General features: G+C 41.6%; 1 protein-coding gene and 1 long non-coding RNA gene across 2 annotated transcripts in view; one reads left to right on the top strand and one right to left on the bottom strand.

The window, feature by feature from the left end:
- Positions 1–904: 904 nt before the first annotated feature.
- The window catches only part of LOC121015027 (uncharacterized), a 23,812-nt gene continuing 430 nt past the window's right edge, over positions 905–24,286 (bottom strand). Inside the window, exons 2-3 of the long non-coding RNA XR_005783568.1 lie at positions 18,477–18,551; positions 905–1,339 (exon numbers count right to left, since the gene is read on the bottom strand). This is a non-coding gene — a long non-coding RNA (uncharacterized LOC121015027). The remainder of the gene's footprint in view (positions 1,340–18,476; positions 18,552–24,286) is intronic.
- FASLG (Fas ligand) lies at positions 5,754–14,325 on the top strand. Its single transcript, XM_040451669.1, has 4 exons — positions 5,754–6,610; positions 7,666–7,711; positions 12,078–12,134; positions 13,357–14,325. Exons 1-4 carry the CDS (start codon positions 6,266–6,268, stop codon positions 13,749–13,751), a joined length of 843 nt encoding a protein of 280 aa, XP_040307603.1. The 5' UTR covers positions 5,754–6,265; the 3' UTR covers positions 13,752–14,325.

Raw genomic sequence — 24,286 nt, 5'->3', positions numbered from 1 at the left:
TATTTATTTATTTATTTATTAATTTATTATTATTTATTTATTTATAAATATTTATTTATTTTTGAGACAGAGAGAAAGCACAAGTGGGGAGGGGCAGAGAGAGAGAACAGAGGATCCAAAGCGAGCTCTGTGCTGACAGCAGAGAGCCTGATGTGGTGCTCGAACCTGCGAACCATGAGATCAAGACTGGAACTGAAGTCCCATGTTTGACGACTGAGCCACCCAGGCACCCCCTGAAGTGTTATTTTAAAAACAGACTGGGGCGCCTGGGTGGCGCAGTCGGTTAAGCGTCCGACTTCAGCCAGGTCAGGATCTCACGGTCCATGAGTTCGAGCCCCGCATCAGGCTCTGGGCTGATGGCTCAGAGCCTGGAGCCTGTTTCCGATTCTGTCTCCCCCTCTCTCTCTGCCCCTCCCCCGTTCATGCTCTGTCTCTCTCTGTCCCAAAAATAAATAAACGTTGAAAAAGAAAAAAATTTAAAAACAGACGGACACAATCTGAATTACATTTCCATCAATGGCAACTGAAGGAGTAACATGGCTGGCCTCAGAGAAAGGAGGGGAAAGGACAATGTTGCTGTGCTCCCCCATGTCAACAGCAGGCCAACCACACCTGAAGAGTATCATCAGGAGAAGGAACACACAGCATCACTGAGTGAGGTTCCAGAAGAATCTTAATTCCCACAGGAGTCCTGTTTCTGACTTCAGACTCTTCTGTATTTATTAGCTCAGCGAACATATGTTTCTTGAGTTTTCACCCAGTGATAGTGAACAGGATAGACCATGTACCACATGTAATTTGTTAGTACTCAGTTATCCCTGTCTTTTTAGTCTTTTCCCTGTCCCCAGGGAAGAGTTAGCTGCTGTCCACCATGGAGCTCTCTGGGCTACTGCTGAGTCACGTCTAGAGCTTCAGGCCACAGTCCACTGAGTCAGCTCTCTGGCTTAAACACTGGAAGGCCAGAAAGAAGGGTCCCTTCTGCTTCCTGTTCTGTCCTCTTAACCTCCATGTAGCTAACATGCCACACTGGGGAACGATCATTGGAATTCTTTTACTAAAGAGTCAGGACAATTTCTGAAGAGAATTACAACACTAGAGGGACCATCATTAACAATAATTTGAATTTCATCTAATGAGGTAAGATGCCTATAAAATTCTAACAACTTGTACAAGGAGCGTTCTCTGATTTGATTCTGCACTTAAACTTGCTCTCAAGTTTCACCCACATCCCATTAAATCTCTACGACTGGCAATCTTACCTTTTTCTGAAAGAAATCCCAGTTCTGAATCTTTCTCCCCCGTCCATCCTCAAGGAACCCTGGTTCCAGAATCAGAGATGCTGCCAGAGGAAGTAGGAGGGATAAGGTGAGGATGAGAAAGTTCCTCAATTAGTTTCCCACACATGGGAGCTGCCAGCCTGCTGGCCCTTTGATTTATTTATTGAGTGCATCTTTTGTTTTTTAAGTTTATTTATTTTTAGTAATCTCTACACCCAACATGGGGCTCAAACTCACAAACCTTGAGATCAAGAGCTGCATGCTGTAACGACTCAGCCAGCCAGGCATCCCTCCAGTGCTTTTCTTTCTTTCTTTCTTCCTTCCTTCCTTCCTTCCTTCCTTCCTTCCTTCCTTCCTTTTTATTTATTTATTTAATTTACTTTTAGTGTTTATTTTTGAGAGAGAGAGAGAGCGCACGAGAGAGCACGCACACGCACAAGCGGGGGAGGGGCAGAGAGAGGAGACACAAGCAGGCTCCAGGCTTCTAGCTGTCAGCACAGAAACCGACTCGGGGCTCAAACTCATGAACCGTGAGAGATCATGGCTTGAGCTGAAGTCAGATGCTTAACACACTGAGCCACCCAGGCGCCCTCAGTGCATCTTTCAAAGGCAAATATGTATGTCCCCCCCCCCCCCCCCAGCAATCTGGTTTGAAAAGATTGTTTCTGCTAATTAGCAAGGTTCTAGTAGTACTCCCTATGATGAGTCCCTATTCTTGTTTTTTAGGGTTTTTATTTCTCCATGATTTTGCGGACATATGATGTTTGGTGGCATTATCAAAGAGCAATAGTGGTGTTTAAAGACTGCTCTCGGCCTCTATTTCTGTTCAGGTTCTCCCAGGATTAGGGGTCATTGGGTGGGTCGGGGGCAGATATTATGATTTTTATTCCTCCTCCTATTACAGAATGAATCAAGAAGCAGGGCAGAAGGAGATGTGAAAGTATAGCATAATTCTGATAGAAGAATGCTAGAAGTTTCTGTGGGAGTTTGAGAGAGAAGATCAAGGGGGATCTTAGTCTGAAACAGAGGGTTCCATCAGTCCATCAGTCAGTCCACCGGTAGAATCTCCAGATACTGATTGTTGGGCATCGACTTGTGCTTTTCCCTGCAACCTGTCTCCACCTTCTTTTATCTTTAGTGGAAGACCATCAGTTTCTTAAGTCTACAGATGAATTACATGTGGGAAGATTTCCTACATTTACAACAATAATATTTGATAAGAGCTTACTTTGCTGCTAGGGACTATTTTAAGTGTATCAAATGCTTTGGCGCATTTAGTGCCCACAATGCCCTATGAAGTAAGTACTGTTGTGATCATGCCCAATTTTTTCAGTGTTTATTTTGAGAAAGACAGACAGCGTGAGTGGGGGAGGGGCAGAAAGAGAGAGAGGGAAAGAGAGAATCCCAAATAGGCTGTCAGCATGGTGTCCAACTCAGGGCTCAATCTCCTGAACTGTGAGATCATGACCTGAGCCAAAACCAAGAGTTGGATGCTTAACTGACCAAGCCACCCGGGCACACCTGATCATGCCCCTTTTTTAAAATTTTACTTTTTTAAAATTTACATCCAAATTAGTTAGCATATAGTGCAACAATGATTTCAGGAGTAGATTCCTTAATGTCCCTTACCCATTTAGCCCATCTCCCCCCCACACCCCCTCTAGTAACCCTCTGTTTGTTCTCCATATTTATGAGTCTCTTATGTTTTGTCCTCCTCCCTGTTGTTATATTATTTTTGATTCCCTTCCCTTATGTTCATCTGTTTTGTCTCTTAAAGTCCTCATATGAGTGAAGTCATATGATATTTGTCTTTCTCTGACTAATTTCACTTAGCATAATACCCTCCAATTCCATCCACGTAGTTGCAAGTGGCAAGATTTCATTCTTTTTGATTGCTGAGTAATACTCCATTGTGTATATATATATATATATATATATATATATATACCACATCTTCTTTATCCATTCATCCATTGATGGACATTTGGGCTCTTTCCATACTTTGGCTATTGTCGATAGTGCTGCTATAAACATGGGGGTGCATGTGTCTCTTCGAAACAGCACACCTGTATCCCTTGGATAAATGCCTAGTGGTACCATTGCTGGGTCGTAGGGTAGTTCTATTTTTAATGTTTTGAGGAACCTCCATACTGTTTTCCAGAGTGGCTGCACCAGCTTGCTGACCATGCCTATTTTTATGATGAGAAAGTTGTGGCACAGAGGAGGGACAGTGACCTGTCCAGTTCACACAGCTAATAAGTGGAAGAGCTGGAATTTGAATCCAGGCAGAACTACAAAGCTCTAAGCATCATGCAACACTTTCTGTCCTCCCCAGAGGACAGAAAAATAAGTGTGTTTTTTCACTTATTTGAATCTTTGCCATTTTTAGTAAAATTTTTACAGTTTAAAAATATGACTCTACAATTTTTTTGTTTGAGTTATTTCAGGATACTTTCAACATTTTTGTTTGTTGGGCTTTTTGTTGTATGTATGGTGGAGTTCTTAAAATGATATATTTTGATGATTATGAACTTTAAACTTTCCATTTTTAATGACTATGAATAAAGCCATGTGTGAGTTTGAAAGCACATTAACCCTACCCACCTCTGAAAGATAGTGAGAACCTTGTGCAGTCAGTTCTGCTCTTACCTGTCACACTGTCTCATGGGCAGAGAGTGAGATGTGGGCAGAAGTGTTTGGGGAAGAGGCAGTGCCAGCTGTTGGAGTCTAACTGGAAAGAGTCCATGCATGTGTCACGCTAGGGAATCTGGATGACTTCTGGTATCAAACCTTCCAACAGAAGGTTTTAAGCAAGAAAGTGAGATAATTGAGTTTGTTTTCACAAGCATGATTCTTGCCTCAGTTTGTAGGGTGATATGTGCTTGGGACAGCTGGTGGGAGGGAGAGCAGTCAGGGTGCCCTTGCACTATTGCAGGTGAGAGATAATGAGTGTGACCTAAGGCAATGACAGGAGAATACAGGACAGGGTGTGCCTATGTGAGAAGCAAGTTGCGGGGAAAATCAATAGTCCTGGCTTAAATGTTGCAGAAGAGAAAGAGAGAGGAGTTGAAGTTGTCACCAGAAAGACAACTTCAAGTGAAACAAGTTGAAACAAGTTTCAAGTGAAACAGGTAGTATGGGAACCCAGGTGGGTGGGCAGAATGTGGCCGGGAAATAAGTTTGGTATTGGTTTGGCACAGGTGGAGAGTCAGAATAGTAGCCACAGCAATGTCAAAGCATGATATAAATGCTAATGAGATCTGAAACGTGGAGCCTTCTGGTAAAATGGAAAATAGGTTTTGTGAGAGGTTTTTATGGGTTATATGGGAACATGATTGTGACTGGAGCGAAGCACTTGGGAGTTACTGGCATTTATTTCAAGAGTCTTTGGAGGGGTGTCTGGGTGGCTCAGTTGGTTAAGCATCTGACTCTTGATTTTGGCTCAGGTCATGATCTCACGGTTTATGAGTTCAAGCCCTGCATTGGGCTCTGTGCTGACAGTGCAAAGCCTGCTTGGGATTCTCTCTCTTCCTCTCTCTCTGCCCCTCCCCTGCTCTCTCTCTCTCTCTCTCTCTCTCTCTCAAAACTAAATGAATAAACTTTAAAATATATATTAAAAAATAATAAATAATATTTGAAGCCAGAGAAAAGGGTGATGTCAGTCCAGGTAGAGTTCCCATCTTTAGTAAAAAAACAAACAGGACAATTGGTTAAATTTTAATGTCAGATAAACAGCAAATAATTTTTTTGTGTGTAGCCCACATTGTATATGGACATACTGATCCTAAAAATTATTTATTTATGTGAAATTCAAATTTATCAGGGCACCAAGTACTACATCTGACAACCATAACACAGGCTGCAAACACATGCATGCAGGGGCCAGGAAGGCCATTTCACAGGGTGAGGGGGGTGTGAAGCATGGTGGGGAGGGGAGCAGGTGGCCAGCCTAGAGCAGCTCTGTCTGTTCTGAGAGTACCACAGCGGTACAGGTCTGGACGCCAGTATTGTAATGTTTCAAAACATAATAATAAAAAAATGTAGATTTTAATGTGGAATATCCAATTTTATTTCATATTTTTTGATGTTTTTATTTTTGAGACAAAGAGAAAGCACAAGCTGGGGAGGGGCAGAGACAGAGGGAGATAGGAACCGAAGCGGGCTTTGCACTGACAGCACAAAGCCTGACGCAGGGCTCAAATCCATGGGCCTGGAGATCATGACCCGAGCCGAGGTGGGTTGCTCAGTCAAATGAGCCACACAGGTGTCCCTGGAATAGCCCAGGTTTTAAAAGGGGACAACAGTGAAAAGAAACAAAAAAACATTTTGAGGCATGAACAAAGCAGGTCAATGGGGTCCAAAAGGCATATCAGCCACGGGGTTGCCACCTGGGGTCTAATCGCTAGGGAGGGGGTGGGGCAGACTTTTACCCCATGAGTTTCAGTGCTTTGTAGTGTGAGTACTTGGGTGTGGGGAAAGGACAGCAGCAAGGGAGTGAGTCCCTCATGCGAAAGGTAAGATGTGGAAGCAATTCCTCTGGCTGAGGCTCCGCAGTCTTGCCCTTGGGGGCCTGGACAGACCCCACTGGCTACTCTCCCTGGCGCTGGGCAGTGGACAAAGCCCACGGGGCTACACCCAGTACCACCTGCTCTCGCAGGGCCCAAGGAAGACAAGGCTCTTCTACAGGCATCTCAGGGAACACAGCAGCAGCTGCTGGGGCCTTGCAGGCTTTCACCAGAAAATTGTGGGCGGAAACTTCCCGGGGTTTGCTCTGAGCCGGTTTGAGGCTTCTCAGCTTCAGATGCAAAGTAAGTGGGTGTCTCTTTGAGAAGCAGAAAGACAGAAGGAAAGAGAGAACGAGAGAGGTGTTTCCCTTGCCTATGGAAACTCTATAAAGACAGAGCTGAGTTTTCTTCCCTGGAGCAGTCAGAAACAGCGGTCCTGGTCTTGACATCTTCACTGGGGGCCAGCCCGAGGAACAGGCTGCCATGCAGCAGCCCCTGAATTACCCATACCCTCAAATCTACTGGGTGGACAGCAGGGCCAGTTCTCCCTGGGGCCCTCCAGGGTCGGTCCTCCCTTGTCCATCCTCTGTGCCAGGAAGGCCTGGACAAAGGAGGCCGCCACCGCCGCCACCACCAACACTACCACCACCGCCACCGCCACCACCACTGCCCCCACTGCCATTGCCACCTCTGAAGACGAGGAGGGACCACAACACAGGGCTGTGTCTTCTTGTGATGTTTTTCATGGTTCTGGTGGCCCTGGTTGGACTGGGGCTGGGGATGTTTCAGCTCTTCCACCTCCAGAAGGAGCTGGCTGAACTCAGAGAGGTAAGCTGCTGTGTGGATGACTGTGCCCTGAAGCCATGGGGCAGGGGTGGGGGGGACTACCGGGGCCCACAGGGATCATGGTCTCACTTGGAAAGTATTAAAAAAAATTTTTTTAAGTATATTTATTTATTTATTTTGAGAGAGAGAGAGAGAAAGTATGAGCAGGGGAGGGGCAGAGAGAGAATCCCAAGCAGACCCTGTGCTGTCAGCACAGAGCCCAATGCAGGGCTTGAACTCATGAACACTGAGATCACGACCTGAGCCAAAAACCAAGAGGAAGGCGCTTGACCTAGTGAGACACCTAGGTGCCCCGCGAAGTAGTTTTTAATCCTTTTTTTTTTTGTCTTAGAAATGGATCATTCTAGGGGCGCCTCGGTGGCTCAGTCAGTTAACTGTCCAACTTGATTTCAGCTCAGGTCAGGATGTCACAGTTCGTGAGTTCAAGCCCCATGTCAGGTTCTGTGTTGAAAGTGCAGAGCCTGCTTGGGATTCTGTCTCTCCTCTCTGCCCCTCCCCTGCTTGTGCATGCTCTTTCTCTCTCTTTCTCTCAAAATAAATAAATAAACTTAAAAAAAAAAAAAAGAAATGGATCATTCCAGTGATTCTATTCTGTAGGCAGAGAAATGGAAGCTCCAACGAGTGGAAGGAATACTTTCTATATTGGAAAGGATTGGGGCCAAAATAGGACTGGCAGTTCTGGTTCTTTCTCAGTGGGCAAGTCAGTCTGCTGAACCCCTCCCTCCCTAGAGCTTAGTGATTCAAAAAAGAAAAGGAACTTTGAGGTCTTGCTTAGAAGTGAATTCATTTAAATGACCAAACTAAATTTCCTTGAAAATACCTAAAAATATTAGAACTATTTCAAATCACACACATACACACACACAAATGGAGGCATGGTAAGACACAATTGCATGGCCAAAGTCTGAGTTAGGAAAGGTTCTGAGGTATTTAGATTCCCTTCTCAGGGTTATTTGGTTTATTTGACAATTTTGCCTCCTTAAGCATAAAGAACTTCATATTTATTATATATCTTTTTTCTCTCTCTCTTTTGCCAGTCCACCAGCCAAAAGCATGTAGCATCATCTTTGGAGAAGCAAATAGGTGAGTTCTTTCATGCATGTATGTTGAGTTTCTAAAGACAGCCCTCACTGCTGAACCACGTTGGTGGAATGCCTTGAATTCCATCTCATTCTTGGATAATTGTATACTACAAAAGGAATCCTGGCTAATTCTGAATCTCTAGTCATTTTGGTTCCTTGAGCTGCCCTAAACATGAAGTGAATTTAATCATTCAAAACCAATATAACTGAATATTGCACACAATTCAAAATAATTTCCATTTGGCTTTGGAAAGAGACACACATACAACTTTTGTCCCCTAAGCAGCTGGCTCCAGGCCTGTCCCCTTCCTCAGGGCTCCTGCTTTCCATGAACAGGGCAATGGCTATAACTCCTAGAGAGAGGGGGCAGGGTGGGGGAACAGACAGATGTTTCTGGGAAAAGTCTTCTCCTCTTTAAATTCTCTAAGAGTTTACTCAAGAGTCAAGCTTTATTTAAAAAAATTTTGGGGATATATTTTATAGGATATATATAGGATATATATTTTATAGGATATATTATATAATTAAGCTTTTATTTTTATTTTAGTTTTTAGAGAGAGAGTGTGAGCAGGGGAAAGGGGCAGAGGGAGAGAGAGAGAATCCTAAGCAGGTTCCATGCTCAGCATGGAGTCCGACTTAGGGCTTGGTCTCATGACCCTGGGATCATGACCTGAGCCAACATGAAGAGCCAGATGCTCAGCCAACTGAGCTACCCAGGCGCCCTTAAGTTTTTTAACAAGTAGGCAATTAATTATCCACATTGGGGTTGATCTTTTGCATTCACTGGCAAACTTGGGGAAAGACTTTAGGCATTTTTCAAAGGCTAGTCCAGCTTCCCCCACAAAGGCAATCATGAGCTACCTTCAATAATAAAGGAAAGTCCTTTATGTGAGATTCAGAGCAAGGAAGAAGATGAAAATGTTGAACACTGACCTTGTGAAGTTTTGGGATATAGTTTGGAAACTACGGACAGGTAGATTTAGGATGCTCTGGTTTATTAAACCAAAGTTCACTGAACTTTGGATTTGGTAAGAGTTGGAAGGGAGCTTGGAGCAAATCTAGTCCAGTCATCTCACTTCTCAGAAAAGAAACAACATACCAGACAGATTAGGGGATATGCCCAAAACCACAGGCGTAGAACTGGGGTTGAAGGAAAGGAACACAGGCTCCTGATGCTTTGTCAACTACAGGGCTTTCAGTATATAGACTGGTGCCTTATGAAATAGGGAAACTTCCATCTGTCTATGATGGCCATGGAATGAGAAATAAAGATGAGAAGCAAGATGTGTCTGCAAAGACAATAGGTAAATCTCATCCTTAGAAATTGGGAAGCAAACAGAAGACAGCAGTGGCCATCCAATGAGGGGAGGCTGTTTCCAAATTTTCTTATGTCTATCGTAGGTGACCCAAGTCATCCTACTGCTCCAGAATGTAGGCTCTTTAGGAGCCATCCTTTGGATGCTCTGGTCTCTAGTTCTGGGTCCAAGTCCCTAAGTGTTAGAAAGTCCAGGTGTATTCAAGCAGAGTAGAAATATTTGTTAGAAAAATGAAACCTTGGGAGGATTTCTAAAATAAAATAGCTTTGAAAATCAGTGGAATGTGGCTGGTGAAACAGGTCCCTAATTACTCATCTTTCACCCACTCTCTGGGATCATTTTAGTAACTAAAAGTTAAGTGAACAGATGAGTCAGGTCTACCTTTTCCAGTAAACAAGTATCTTCCTTACATCAACCCAGATGGGCCAGAGATTGGTGAATTATCCCATGGAAATCAAATAAGCAACTTTATTAATAAGAAAAGAGATGCAAATTAAAACAAGAGGACACCCATTTTCATCCATCCAAATAGTAAAGATAAAAAAAAAAAAACAGATTGGCAAAATGTGAGAGAAAGTTTGCTTAAACATTAGTTGACAGCCAGGGAACAGGTAAATTGCTATACCTTATCTGAAGAGCAGTTGGAAAAATGTACCAAAAATTTAAAAGTGTTCATTTGCCATGCAACCTCATCACTAAGAATTTATCTTGATTAAATAATCAGAGATAATACCTAAAATCTCGTAGATAAGGATGTTCATCACTTCCTTATTAGGCTATTTATAATAAACAAGTCAGAAGAAACTTAAATGCCTCTCAACAGGAGATTAAATACATTATGGTGTATTCAGAGGTCCTAATACGTAGCAACTAAAATCCATATATTAGAAGGACATTTAATGTCATGGAGATTGTGCATTCTATGTTAGAAAAAAAAACAAGTTATAAAACAGCATGCTTAGGTTAATATTGGCTGTATAAGTGCATATGCATATTTTTTATTCTTAGTAAAGAACTAGAAGGACTAGTTATTTAAACATTCTTATTTGCTCCTTTTTCACTTTCCATTTTCCCACAGTTAACTCATTAAGTCTTTTATTCATTCACAAATGTTCTTGGAGTGCTTCTTATGTGCCAGGTTGGGTGCTGGGTGTTGGGTGATGATTGAGAACAAGAGAGACAAGGGTCCTGCCTGCACAGAGCTTTTAGCATGTTGGAAAGGATAAACAAAAGCAAGCAAGCCATGGCATAATTTCAAATTGTACTAAGTGCGACATAAGATAGAGTGGTCTGGAAAGTCCCCTCTAAGGAGGTGGTGTGTGTGTGTGTGTGTGTGTGTGTGTGTGTGTGTGCATGCGTGTGTATGAGTGTGCATGTGTGTCAGGTGCAGTGGGAGGATAGGGGAAAACATTCCAGCAGTGAGAATGGCATGTGCAAAGACCCTGGGGGCAGGAAACATTCATCACTGAAGCGTAGGACATATTTCCAGTTTATTTCAATATTTATCCAGAAGATACTTTTAATGAGTACCCTTTATGAGAATAACACTGTACAAGGCTCTGTGAGGGATATAAAGATACGCAACATGTGGTTCTCTGTTCCATTTCCTGTCAGCACTTGGCTGAATGTCAGACGAGTTGCACAGATGGTTTGTGGTATAGGAATGTAGAGGAGACTCAGTTTTGCCTTTCCTGTTCACTAACACCTCATTCATTGTGGGTGGTCTTGGGTGGCTAGAGAGGTAATGATTAGTCAGGTAACATTCTGAGTTGACTGGGGCATTCTCATGCCATATGTGTGTCTTACAGGCTAATCACAAGGAACTTGATGTGGATGAGTGCCTTTCTATGAATCTTTCTTGAATGCCTTAGCTGAATTCATTATCTAAGTGGTAGCTCAGTTTGGTTAAAATACCTGAAGTCAGACACACAATGTCTACTTTGGGAACTATTGTCTATTTTAACTCCTCCAATTAAATTTAACAAATATTTACTGGCTATATGCCCTGTGTCAGAAAATGAGCTAAGTACTCTGGTAGATTAAATATATAGTAAGAAATTTGCCCTTTATTTGAGGGGAATAAGACAAGTTACACAGGCACCTCAGAAACGGGGAGTCAGAACTGACAAGAGAGGTAAAGACAGAGTGATTCTAGGTTTCAAAGGAGGGAGAAATATTTGATTAAAAAGGCCTAGGACGGTTTCCCAAAGAAAGAGGGGTTGTAGGTGGTATTTAAAGGGTTGATAGGAATTTGCCAGAAGGATGTTTGGAGGGCGTTTTGGGCAGACGGAACAGCATGAGCAAAGGCACAGGGGCTGGAAGCTGGGTGTGTTCAGGTTATATCAGAACTCGTGTTGTGCAGCCTTGGCCAATGTGAGCAAGTAGAGGAGATGAGGCTGGTCAGACAGGCAGAGATCGTGTGGCTGGGGAAACTTTTACACAATTATATATTCAATGAGGAGCTATTCAAGGCATTTGAGATCTGAGGATGATTAATTTGGGCAGACTGTCAAATGCCACCTGGGGGGAGACCTAATGGCCAGGAGGTGAAATCACAGTCTTCTTTGGCCTCTGTCCTGAGGAGTGCTACAGACAGCAGAACCAGAGTAGAAAAATCCTAATTTGGAGTCAGGAGACCTGAGTGTCTATCCTTCTCTGATATTGAGTAGCTGGGTCAGTGCCACCCAAGTTCTAAGCTCATTTAGCCATCTATAAGGTGGAACAATAATGTCTACTTCAAAGGGTTGTGGCAAGTTCAAATGCAGTAACTGATCTGATAGCTCTTTATAAATCAACCTTTTTATTATTTTATTGTGACATTATAACTATGCACATGTCTATTTCAATTTGGTTTATTTTTGACCTCTTTGTTTCTGAAATACAGGTTCCTGTGAGTTCTATGGTTTGGATTTGCATGATTAGTATATGTCAGACTGTTGTCATTTATGTTTTAAAAAAATCACTTTTATTTAAATGACCTGTTCAGAGTCCCAACAAAAGAATGGTTGGTGTCTCATTTTTACATGTATTTTTCATCTCTCTATGATACAGGTCAACTCAATCCACCCTCTGAAAAAAGGGAGCTGAGAAAAGTGGCCCATTTAACAGGTCTGTATCTGGAAGGTATATGGGGTTTGGGAAAGCCTTTGACAGAAAGCTGCATAGCTGGTTGGGTACTGTGCTCTGAGGGAGTTGTTACTTTCTGGTGACAGTATTTGACAGCCAAGAATGGTCCTATGTTTCTAGTCAAGTCAACCTCACACGCAGACTGAACCCCTACTGCGGTCTAGGCCATATTCTGAACTAGAGAAATTCAGCTCCACCAGGAGCCCACTCTTCAATAATTCCAAAGAACTGTATGAAATTTGGGGCATGGGCATAAGAGGTGAGATCTGGGAAGGTGGGGAGTAAATGCTTTTCTGGTTTTCTGGAAGAGCCTCACCCTGCTTTCTGCAAGAGTAGAACTGGGAATGAAGAGAAAGGCCCAGTCCTGGCACTGCGGGACTTCCTGCATGTGGCACGTAGTGGAGTGAAGTGATTTGATAACAGTGTGGTATGGACATTACCAGGGTATAGTCCATTAACATCTGAAAGTGGAAAAGTATCACAGAAACTGATGTGCCACTGCCCCTGGAATTATTTAGGCAGAGGCTGTAGAATGATCCAGTTTGGACCAACAGATATTTATTGAACACATGTTGTGTGCCAAGTCTTGGGGACATGTAGATGAATAACACATGGTTCCTGCCTTCAAGGAACTTAAGGTCTAATAGAGAAAGACAGGTACATAAGCAGTAATTTAAGTACTGGGGAGTGTTCTCTGGTGAAGGTATGTATATACAGCTGTGGGGACATAAAAGAAAGGGAATTTTAGCCCAAAGTAGGGACTGAAGACTCCTTAGTGTAGGCAAGGAGTTGGACCTGGTGATCCCTAAAGATTCTTCCCGACTTTAGAATTTCAGAGTTCCTTGGGTTTGGCTTTCCTCCTCACTGGGGGGACCTCAAAGCCTAGACGTTTTGGTGTTAGTTCTGACGACTATAGAATCTTTGTTCCAGAGAGCTAAAATAATCTCAATAATGTCCCATTGCAATTGACTAGCATATATATTATTGTCCCAGTTGTATAGTTGATAAACTGAGGCAAGCAATTTAATAGAGGTGTTGAAGGAATTCAGTAATGGATCAAGTCTGACCCATTGGCCTGTTCTATATGGGCTATGTCACTTTGGTCATCTGCTCAAGGAAAGGCCCACAGTTTTTGCCTTGGAAGCTTCTTTTGTTGGATACATGAGCATTCCTGGCTGAACGCTCCTCTCTGATTTGATTTCAGGCAAGCCCAACTCAAGATCCATCCCTCTGGAATGGGAAGATACATATGGAATTGCCCTTGTCTCTGGGGTGAAGTATAAGAAGGGTGGCCTTGTGATCAATGACACTGGGATGTACTTTGTATATTCCAAAGTGAACTTCAGGGGTCAGTCCTGCAACAACCAACCCCTGAACCACAAGGTCTACATGAGGAACTCTAAGTATCCCCAGGACCTGGTGCTGATGGAAGGGAAGATGATGAACTACTGCACTACTGGCCAGATGTGGGCCCGCAGCAGCTACCTGGGGGCAGTATTCAATCTCACCAGTGCTGACCATTTATATGTCAATGTATCTGAATTATCTCTGGTCAGTTTTGAGGAATCTAAGACATTTTTTGGCTTATATAAGCTCTAAGAAAAGCACTTTGGGATTCTCTCCATATGGTTCCTTGTTACAGGCACTGAGAATATGATCTTGAATGAGAGTCTTCTTAAGCCCACTTGAGGTCAAGTGAGAAGACATGAGCCAAGTAGACCTTGAGACTACAGGGTCCAGCAGGTCTACAGTTCCTCATCTCACTGTAGATGTCCATCTGTCTGGTCCATGTGCCAGACAGGAGGGGGAATATGACTGAAGAACATGAGACTCTCGCTGCCATGTGAAGATGCAGAGGCAGGGAGAAGCAGCTACCAAGGTGTTCTACACTCATCTTAAGTGGCCAAAAGCATTTTGGCCCATTGGAAAGGACAATTAACTCACCTCTTGGGGTGAGTTTACTGTCTACCTCAGGGGAGGCTGCCTTTCAGATATATGGATGTGACATGAGTGTATAAGGGATGGAAAAAGAAGACTAGGCTTGCATGATAAGCTAAAGAGACTAAAAGGCCAGTGTCCCATTGGCAGCATCTTTTTTTTTTTCAAAATTTTTTGTAACGTTTATTTATTTTTGAGACAGAGAGAGACGGAGCATGAATGGGGGAGGGGCAGAGAGAGAGGGAGACACAGAATTGAAAGCAGGCTCCAGGCCCTGAGCCATCAGCCCAGAGCCCGACATGGGGCTCGAACTCATGGACCACGAGATCGTGACCTGAACTGAAGTCGGACACTTAACCGACTGAGCCACCCAGGCACCCCGGCAGCATCTTTATTTCTAAATGCATAGCCTAAGCTACCAGGTGATGCTAACAGAATAGAAAGGGGGATCTTTTGGGAAGTTGGTCCATTCCCTACACAGCATGTACATTTTCAGTGCAATTGTAGAGGTGTGTATGTGTGCACACGTGTGTGCATGCGTGTGTGCGTGCATGCATGTGCACATGTTCACATGCATGTGACTGGAAGAGTTACCTAAGTAGGGACAATGTGGAGATTGGGAAGGACATGTTAGGAAAACATGGGTCGCATTCAGTGGTAGATTTTGAGTACTTCTTGGCAACGAACTCAGCTGTCCTCAAAATAGTCCTCAAGACTCTTTGATTGTCAGCTGTTGATGCTGTTTTCCTATAATATAATCAGTATTTATATACATTTTGTGTATTTTAATGAAAATAATACATGTAATAAAAATTATATTTTAGAATACAGATAAACAGTGCTTTTTGGAAATCACTAAGATTTGGATTTTTTCCTTATTATTTCTCTCCTCCATGGCTTCCTCACATATTTTGACTAAGGCCAAGTTAAGAAGAACTCACTGGGGTGAGATGAACTGTGGAGCAAATCTGTCATTGCCAGACATCCCTCTCCCTCAGCCTCTTTCCCATTATCCAAAGTTTTCATTACCTATGCTATTGCCAGTGTTAAGCTCATCCAACTTGCAATAGATTTGATGACAATTTCCCCCCACCCCCCAGGGGGCAGAGCCATACCAGAGTGCAAGGGGCAAGACTTTGGACTGAAAAACCTGAACTTGAGTTTTTGTTCCTCTACTTACTAACTGTGTAATCACTAGGCGAGTCACTTGACCTCTCTTGGACAAAAATGGCTGATATGTAAAGTATTGATACATGGCATCTGTCTAAACAATGGCATCTATCTTTATTAATAAGCCACTCCGTGAGAGGCACTTCATGCTCCAGAAGAAGCCATTAACCTGAGGGATCCATCCAAACCCCTGGTCTCTTACACTGTTCTGTTCTTCACTCACAATGACTTTTTCCTATTTTTTTTTCAACTATTCACTACCATGGCTTCTCCTTAGACTTTGTTGTTGTTAAAAATTATGGTATTTCTTGGAGTGCCTGGGTGGCTCAGTCAGTTAGGTGTGCGACTTTGCCTCAGGTCATGATCTTGTGGTCGCAAGTTTGAGCCCCGTGTCAGGCTCTGTGCTGACCGCTCAGAGCCTGGAGCCTGTTTCAGATTCTGTGTCTCCCTCTCTCTGACCCTCCCCCTGTTCATGCTCTGTTTCTCTCTGTCTGAAAAATAAATAAACATTAAAAAAAAACTTTTAAAAATAAAAAAAAATTATGGTATTTCCTTTACAATTTGATTTCTTATTTTCACAATATCACCTCTTATTATTACAGCTCAATTGCTTCAACGTTTTCTCTCCTAAAATATGTATATTTTTACCATATTGAGGCCTCTAATAAACTATCATTCCTTACATATCCATCAGCTCCTTCTTTATCTTTACTCCTCTCCCTGATAAGCTTAGATTCTACCCTTATCAGGACAATCATTATCTTGGAAAAATTTTCAACTCCAGAATATTCTGCTTCCTTCACTGTATTCTCCTTGCAAAAATCCCATTTTTTTTTTTAATTTTTTTTTTCAACATTTATTTATTTTTGGGACAGAGAGAGACAGAGCATGAACGGGGGAGGGGCCGAGAGAGAGGGAGACACAGAATCGGAAACAGGCTCCAGGCTCTGAGCCATCAGCCCAGAGCCCGACGCGGGGCTCGAACTCACGGACCGCGAGATCGTGACCTGGCTGAAGTCGGACGCTTAACCGACTGCGCCACCCAGGCGCCCCAAAAATCCCATTTTTTTTAAGCTGGCATCCTAAAAGCTGAACATTGCTGGAGAAAAATTACCCAAATAGACAGATTGGTTTATTTTTTATCTATTGTCTACTTAAATAGATTACTCTTTATCACTGATTTATTTCTATCTTTTGATTGATTTGAATAAGCAATACATGGATATAATACAAATGTTAAATAAAAGGCACACAAGGTATAAGAATGGAAGTAAACCCATTGTGCCCCATGGTCCCATTTCTGCCCACAGAGTGTATCACTGTCTCCTTCTGTAGCTTCCCGGAGATGGTCTATATGTAAGTATGACATCACTTTATATCTGGGTTTCCCAACCTTGGTTCTATTGACATTCTGAGCTGGATAATTCTTTGTTGTGGGGGTTTTCCTGTGCACTGTAGTATGTTTAGCAGTATCCATGCCCTCTATCCACTAGATGCTAGTAGCATTGCTCCCTCCTCCATGTGTGATAACAAGAATATGTCCAGACAATGCCAAATGTTCCCAAGCTGGGGTGGGAAGACATAATCAGCTCTACTTGATTGAGAACACTGCTTTGTATTCGTGGTCACAGATCATTTAATCCTGCCTAGAACTTTTTCTTCTGTTCCCTGCCAAGCACATTTTTCCACTGTTTGAAACAATTATGTCTTATCTTTTTCTCTTGCAAACCTGCCATATCACCTTCTCCCACCATGGAACCTCACTTATACCACCAGAACACAAATCACCTGCATCTGCATGATCTCTTTCTTTTATCCTTATAGTGGAGGAAGAGGGCCATCTTTTCATTTGTGCACTAGACCCTTTTCCTCTCCCCTACTTTGCCTCTTTAAAATTGTTCTTTCTTCTGGATTCTCAAACCATCACTGTCTATGAAATGGTTTCCATCAGCATGTACATATGTTCAAGTATCCTTTTTCAATAAAAGACAGCCAAACCCAAACTAAAAAGATCCCAAACCTTTCTTTACCTTTCTTCTCCAGTGATGGCTACATTTCTCATTTTCCTGGTAGAGACAAACATCTGAGAAGGTTGTCTCCACATACATGGGCTCCATTTCCTTAGCCAGGAATGGCCTTCAGGCTCTTCATGTGACTGACTTCTTATCGTTCAGGTCTTAGTTTAAATGTCACCTCCTCAGACCATTTCTAGAACCTCCTCTTTTTCTCATTGTTTTATTGCTCTCTAGTTCCTTCTTAGTAACTAGCATAACTTGTGGTTATGTTCTTTATTTGACAACTTTCAAAATATCTGTTTTTTCCAGTAGAATAAAAGTTCCAAAAGCAAGACCTTTTCTGCTTTGTTTACCACTGTAACCTCATCACCAAACCCAGTGCCTGGCGTATATTAAGAGCTCAAGAGATAGCTGTTGACTGAATAACCTTAATTATAAAGCAAATATTTCTCAGTTTGGGGTATATGTGTATGTTTCTCAGCCTAATGAATATATTCACTACTAGTCGTAGTATTGTCTCATGAATGTATGTGAATGTTTATCCAGCTTTGAGTAGGTTATCTAATGGGAATTTGAGGCTACAGATGGAAGAAATAGTGCATCCTAATTCTTAGCACTGGAAAATGAGAAAAACCTATTTGGTGTGTGGTATTACCAGGAGTTATTCAGGAGACTGTTGAGGGAAAGCTGCTGGGTAACTAGAGCTGAACTTGTCCCTTAGAAGATATTCAATAAATATTTGTTGAATAAATTAATGAACAAAACCAAAGATGCATGCTGAAGTGTGTCACCTGCTCTCCTTAAAACTCTTCTGTTGATTCATCTGCTTCCTGACCAGTACGTCATGGAGAAAGTCAGGGAGGTATTTATTCACCCTTCTTTTGGCTGCTTGTTTGTATTCCTAGCCCTCATGATGAAACCCTCCTTATCCCTTTTCTCCTCTTTTGGCTCCAAACATCAAGTACACCAGTTCTAAGCGTAATGGGAAGTTTACTGGACCTTTTTTTTTTTTTTTTTTTTAAATCAATGGACCCTTCTAAATAATGATACCAGAGCAAAAAGGAAGAAGGAATGGCACTGGACATCCTGAGAAAACATAAGGCCATCAGCTAGTAATGGTATTACTGGCACTTTTATCCCTCCAAGTCTAAGCTCTATTAGGATGCCTTTGGGATTTTCTGAAGATAAAGCCATAACTTACCATGGTTTAAGTACTTGTTCCAGGAAAGAGATGCTAGCAGTTCCTTCAGGAATCTTGAGTTATTTTTCTTTACCTCTGTAGGAACATAAGAATGCCAATATATATATATGTATATATTGTACAATATACATATATATATAAATACATACAATATATATGTATATATATATATTTTTTTTTGATTAGCTCACTAAAATGGGATCTGCCATTGTTACTTTGTGAAATGATAGACTCAAAGTAGAACACTTAAAAAAAAAAAGGAGAAGATGAAGATTACTTCTGGTTCAGTAGTTTGAGGTTTTCTTTCTTTTCAAACAACCAAAACCACACAAAACCTGTGTTTTTCCTTAGCCCCCCAGAGTGGTGACCTTGTATTCTCTGAAGTAGGTTTTGACTTACCACAGCTTAGTAGGAAAATAGCTCTACCAGGGACCATCATTTTTAGTGTGGCTCATTTGAACTGATAGATCATTGGAAGAAGAGCACTAGAGAGAGAAGCCTGACTCCCTCGAGCCAGACTGTAAGATTTCCGTAGGGTTAAGCCACAGATATTTGCAGGTCCTTATCTGAAAGTGTGCCAGTTGTATGTTAAATTACATTTTACTAAGGGGTCTGTTTTAGTTCTGGTGTTAGTAGAGCTAAATTTTTTACTTTCTGGTTTTCTGTTTTGTTTTGTTTTGTTTTCCCCTTTGCCTGGGTTTTGAGTCATCCAGACAGAATGAGGTGATCCTAGGAAAGTAGAATTAGAACTCCATTCCTTAGGGTCTTCAGACTGAGAAATGAACCTTACACAGAAATATATTTTTTAATTTTTAAAAAGTTTTATTTATTTATTTATTTATTTTGAGAGAGAGAGAGAGAGTGCACGAGCAGGGGAGGGACAGAGAGAGAGAGAGAGAGAGAGAGAGAGAGAGAATCCCAAGCAGGCTCCACACTGTCAGCACAGAGCCCAACACAAGGCTGGATTCCAGGACCCTGGGATCATGACCTGAGCTGAAATCAGGAGTCAGACTCTTGGGGCGCCTGGGTGGCTCAGTTGGTTAAGCATCTGACTCTTGATTCTGGCTCAGGTCATGATCTTCTGGTTTGTGAGTTCAAGCCCCATATTGGGCTTGAAACCTGTTTGGGATTCTCACTTTCCCTCTCTCTTTGCCCCTCCCCTGCTCACAAGTGCTCTGTCTCTCTCTCTCAAAATAAATAAATAAACATTAAAATAATAATAAAAAAAGAGTTGGCCACTTAACTGACTGAGCCACCTAAGCACCCCCAGAAATATTTACACTATTGATGGTAGCCAGGAGCCTTTGGGATTCACCTAAGGGCCAACCAGTTTTGGAAATACAGATGTCTAAGTGGGTATTCTGCTCCTTACAGCTCACCCAGAAGATAGGAAAGCATCGCCTCAGTGATGACTTTCTCACTGTTGCCAAAACTTCCTCCTTCCAACTGTTCATCTTCAGAGAGAAACACAAGGCAGATATCTCTTCTATCCCATTTGGAAGCTCCTTCAGCTCTATGGGATCATCTTTTCTTCTACATCTCAATTGAATAACATGAAGTCAATATCACATTCTGTGGGAAGTCAAATCTTCTCTCCAAGTTTTCTGAGAATTTCAGGGAGGCATTGTCTTGGGCAGCCCACATTATAAAAAGTCTTTTACGAATAATATAAAGCAACTGCTCTTTCAAGGCAGAAGCTTTCATAGCCACATTTCCAACAGTTGGAACACATTTCTAACACATCCTTAATTTGAAAACTTCCTGGTAAGGGGCTTGCTGAAATGTAAGGGAGCCTATAACTGCACTGGACTATACTACATTTTAGAAAGTTCTTTTTCAGATTTAATTGAAATCCTTTGCATTGTAAGTTCCCCACATTGGTCACAGTTCTTTCCTGCTTAATATTCCTATAGTATTTTATAACTTATAAAGTTTCTCATGTACCTTATCTTGTTTCATTTTCATTACAACTTCAGAAGGTAGATAGTTGTCTTCATTTTATACACAAGAACAACTGAGACACTGAAAAGTTATAAGCCTTGCTTAAGGTGACATGACCAATTAGTGGTGGAGCTGAGGCTAAATCCCAGTTATCTAAAACCTTACATTTTATGTTCTTTCCACATGCAGAGAGATTTCTTAGCACTGATCATGGCACCCAAGATGAGTCTCATTAATTTTCAGTGACTCCTTATCACTTTGCATTTTAGTTTAAATCACACTTTGGTTAATGCCCACATTCTGCATAATATAATAAATATAATATAATATAAAACATCTTTGATACCACAACCCTAAAGAGGTCATAGTTGAAATTGTTCTTAGATTCTTTTTCTTTCATTTCTTCTCTCTACTGTCTTTTATCTGAATCACCCTTATTGCTCATCTGCCATCAGTGGCCTCAGTTTTAACAAAGTGAGAAGGAAAGAGATTGAACTTGGAGTCAGAAGGCCTGGGTTTGAGTCCAGCCTCTGCTACTCAACTAGCTATGTGTGTGACCTTGAGTAAGTGACAGGGAATATCTTGAGATTCAGTTGTGTCCACTTAAAATGAGGACACCAATTCCTATTCTCATGATTTTATAGGAATATTGTTAATGCTAAATGGAATGAAGCCACTTTGTGAGGAATGGTACTTCTGAAAATAGGTCAGTGGAGTTGTTATATTCCTCAGCAACTCTCCTGATAAACTCTTTACCTTTTGTTTTGTTTTGTTTTTAAAGCAGGCTCCATGCCCAATGTAGGGCTTGAATTCATGACCCTGAGATCAGAGTTGCATGCTGTGCTGACTGAGCCCGTCAGCCATCCCCTGATAAAGTCACTGTTAAAAAAAAAATTCTTACTTGCTGTTTTAGTTTGTACAAAATCAATCACCCATAATCCTATCATATTATGTATGAATGCCATCAAACGTAAAAACACCAGTTAGAAACAACAGATAGATAAAGATTCTGAGGTATAAAAATAAAAGTATAATATCTTACATTTTCATAGCCTTTAAAACTTTTCTCACATGACTTTTGCTTTTATTTTTTTTAAACATATAACGTAATACACATGAAAGCAGTTGGCATGTGTCAGCTTCTCTAGAAATGTTAACTAAATATATTGAATACCTTCTGTGCTCATTATATTTACAGCCTTGTGTGATGCCATTTTGGTGCCTATGTTTTAAATCATGACATATAATTAAATAGGGTACTGTTTAAACATTTGCCTGGGGGAGAGAGAATACTTTATGTTCTTTGTTGTCCTTATATATAGTTAAAACCCCCAGCTTAACCTGGGCTTGTCTTGGGAGATATGAGCTGCTTAGGGAATCCCCCCTCCTCCAGCTGCTCATTACAGAAGGGATAGAACTTCTTGGTTCTCATGTCATAGCCTTGGCTTTCTGTGGGTAAACCACTTCAAAGAGTGTGAGTTAGTAAGAGGCACCCTTGATGTTATCGAACTCTGAAAGTGTCCACACATGTAAGGCACCATATACTAGATAAGCACCTTTGCAAAGGAGACTGGAGAGTCAGATGGGCATCTATTGTTACCTCGAATACTTCTCTGGGTAAGGATCTTTTAGTTTCACTTGGTTTAGGTCTTAGTTTTCTCACACACACAACCCTAACACCACACCCGCACCACTTCCAGTCTGTGGAAGGGAACTTGGTGCACATTTTCTGGAAGGGAAGGTTCTAGAACTTGTTCCTGATTGGAAGAGAAGGCAGGTGGAAGATTCAGGAAGCTACAAAGGTCTCTGGCCTTAAATAAATGAACTACGATTCTAGAGCTTCGTAACAGAGATTAAAGATTGTAGACTGAAGAAATTGGAGGTTCCAGTAACATGAAATGTGTTCTATTCTCCTCACTGTGTCTTCATTGAGAAGAAAAAACAGCTTTGACTCAGTAATGAGCAAGAGACACAGAAGTGTTAAACAGAACTCTAAGGTGTGAGCTGCAAGGGAAGATATTTCAAACCTCAGCATCCTCTTTGCATCGTTTGGGTGGGTTGTGTTCTGGTCTCTAAGAAAGTCTGGAGGCTGCTGCAGAGTTCTGGGAAGGTGGCAAAGAAAAGACTGCAATGCAGGGAACTTTAGCACTCTGTTCTTGGGTTACTTGATCGTGTTGACTGGTATAGCAAATTGGCTCTTTCTAACTTTCCAGAAGAATGTGAAAAGACTGCTCTGGGAAGGGAGTGGGGGGTGCAGTCAGTAGAGGAGGTGGCTGGATCCACATTTGAAAGGAAGGTGAACTTGGGGTATGTTTTTTTCTGCCCTACCTCCAAGCCTACATTGCCATACCTTATGGCTTACAAAATGGGTAAGAATATCAACTTATTTAAAAATAACGGGACATTTATTACAGGACTTATTCCTGCCCTAAGCCAAGCCATGAAGTCAATAAATAACAATAATAGTTGCAATTTATTGACTCCCTTTTTGTAAGGATTATGCAAAGCATCTTAGATTTATTTTTACTAATCTTCAGAACTCTATAAGTCAAGTGTTACTAACTCCATTTGGTAAGTGAAAAAACTGATTTAGGTTCAGAGAAGTTAAGTAACTTTCCCCAGGTCACAGGGTAGCAGAAACAGAATTCAATACCAGGCTTTTTCTGAACCAAGGAAACTTACCTAAATCAGGTTCATACTCCCCCATTATAATGTCAATATTCTTTTTTTTTTTAGACTCTGTAATTGAATCAATGCATTTTTATTTCATAGGAAAAAGTGACTATCTTTCATGAATAGGTACCAGATCATGAATTCAGTACTGTTATTCTTTTTTTTAAAGTTTATTTATTTATATTTTGAGAGAGAGAGAGAGAGACCAGGAATGGGGCAAAGACAAAGAGAGAGGATCAAAAGCAGACTCCCCACTGTCAGCATGAAGCCTGATGCAGGGCTAGAACTCATGAACCCTGAGATCATGACTTTGAGTTGAAACCAAGAGTTGGGTGCTTAACCGACTGAGCCACCCAGTTGCCCAGTACTGTTATTCTTTTTTTTCCTGATAAAAGCTTGAGATGGATATTAGACACTTCACAATTTATGATGATTAATTCTATAACAATAACTTGTCTTACTCCCATTTGTGTTTTTAATTTTCTATAAATATATATGCTTATATAGCAATGTTTAAAAAAATAATAGGCAACTATCACAAACTGTATGCCTTTTTTTCGGCAGGTGGAGAATTCTGTTCTGACAGAACTGATAATGTCAATATTCTTCATTCATTCTACAAATTTTTATTATCTTATCTTATCGAGAAAGAGAGAGAGCACATGAGCAGGCGAGAGGGGCAGAGGCAGAGAGAGAAAGAGAATCTCATGCAGGCTCCACACTCAGTGTGGAGCCCTACTGGGGGTTGGATCTCAGGACCCTGGGATCATGATCTGCGCCAAAATCAGGAGTCTACTGCTCAACCAACTGAGCCACCCAGGCACCCCTCTACAAACATTTACTAAGTACCCACTAGGTGCCATGCTTTGTTTAGGGGATACAGTGGTGTACAAGACAGGTAAGTTTCCTGTTCCTTTAAACTTATGTCCTAGTTAGGGGCAGGGATGGTGGTGGTAGTGGAGAAAATTAAAAAAAAAAAAAAAACAAGCAAAAAAAATACACAAATTATCACTTGATAAACACAATGTAGGGAATTAAAATAAGGTATTGAGATAGAGACTAGATAACTACATTAGAGGGAAGGCCTCTCTGAGGGGGTGCCATTTAATATGACAAGAGACACAAGAGGTGCCATTTAAAGTGACTCTCGATCTCTGTGGTGAGTTTGAGCTCCACCTTGGGCATACAGATTACCT

The sequence above is a fragment of the Herpailurus yagouaroundi genome, unplaced genomic scaffold (genome assembly GCF_014898765.1).
Source record: "Herpailurus yagouaroundi ecotype Mexico unplaced genomic scaffold, PumYag 205, whole genome shotgun sequence".
Taxonomy (NCBI): Eukaryota; Metazoa; Chordata; class Mammalia; order Carnivora; family Felidae; genus Herpailurus; species Herpailurus yagouaroundi.
The sequence above is the reverse complement of the archived record's forward strand: the minus strand, read 5'-3'. Positions and strand labels throughout refer to the sequence as shown.

What these genes read in the sequence shown, in the direction of transcription:
- FASLG (XM_040451669.1), top strand. Translation starts at nt 6,266, where the DNA reads ATGCAGCAGCCCCTGAATTACCCATACCCTCAAATCTACTGGGTGGAC. An exon ending in ATCTTTGGAGAAGCAAATAG is followed by an intron (nt 7,712 to 12,077) that starts GTGAGTTCTTTC and finishes TCTATGATACAG; the next exon opens with GTCAACTCAATCCACCCTCT. An exon ending in AAAAGTGGCCCATTTAACAG is followed by an intron (nt 12,135 to 13,356) that starts GTCTGTATCTGG and finishes ATTTGATTTCAG; the next exon opens with GCAAGCCCAACTCAAGATCC.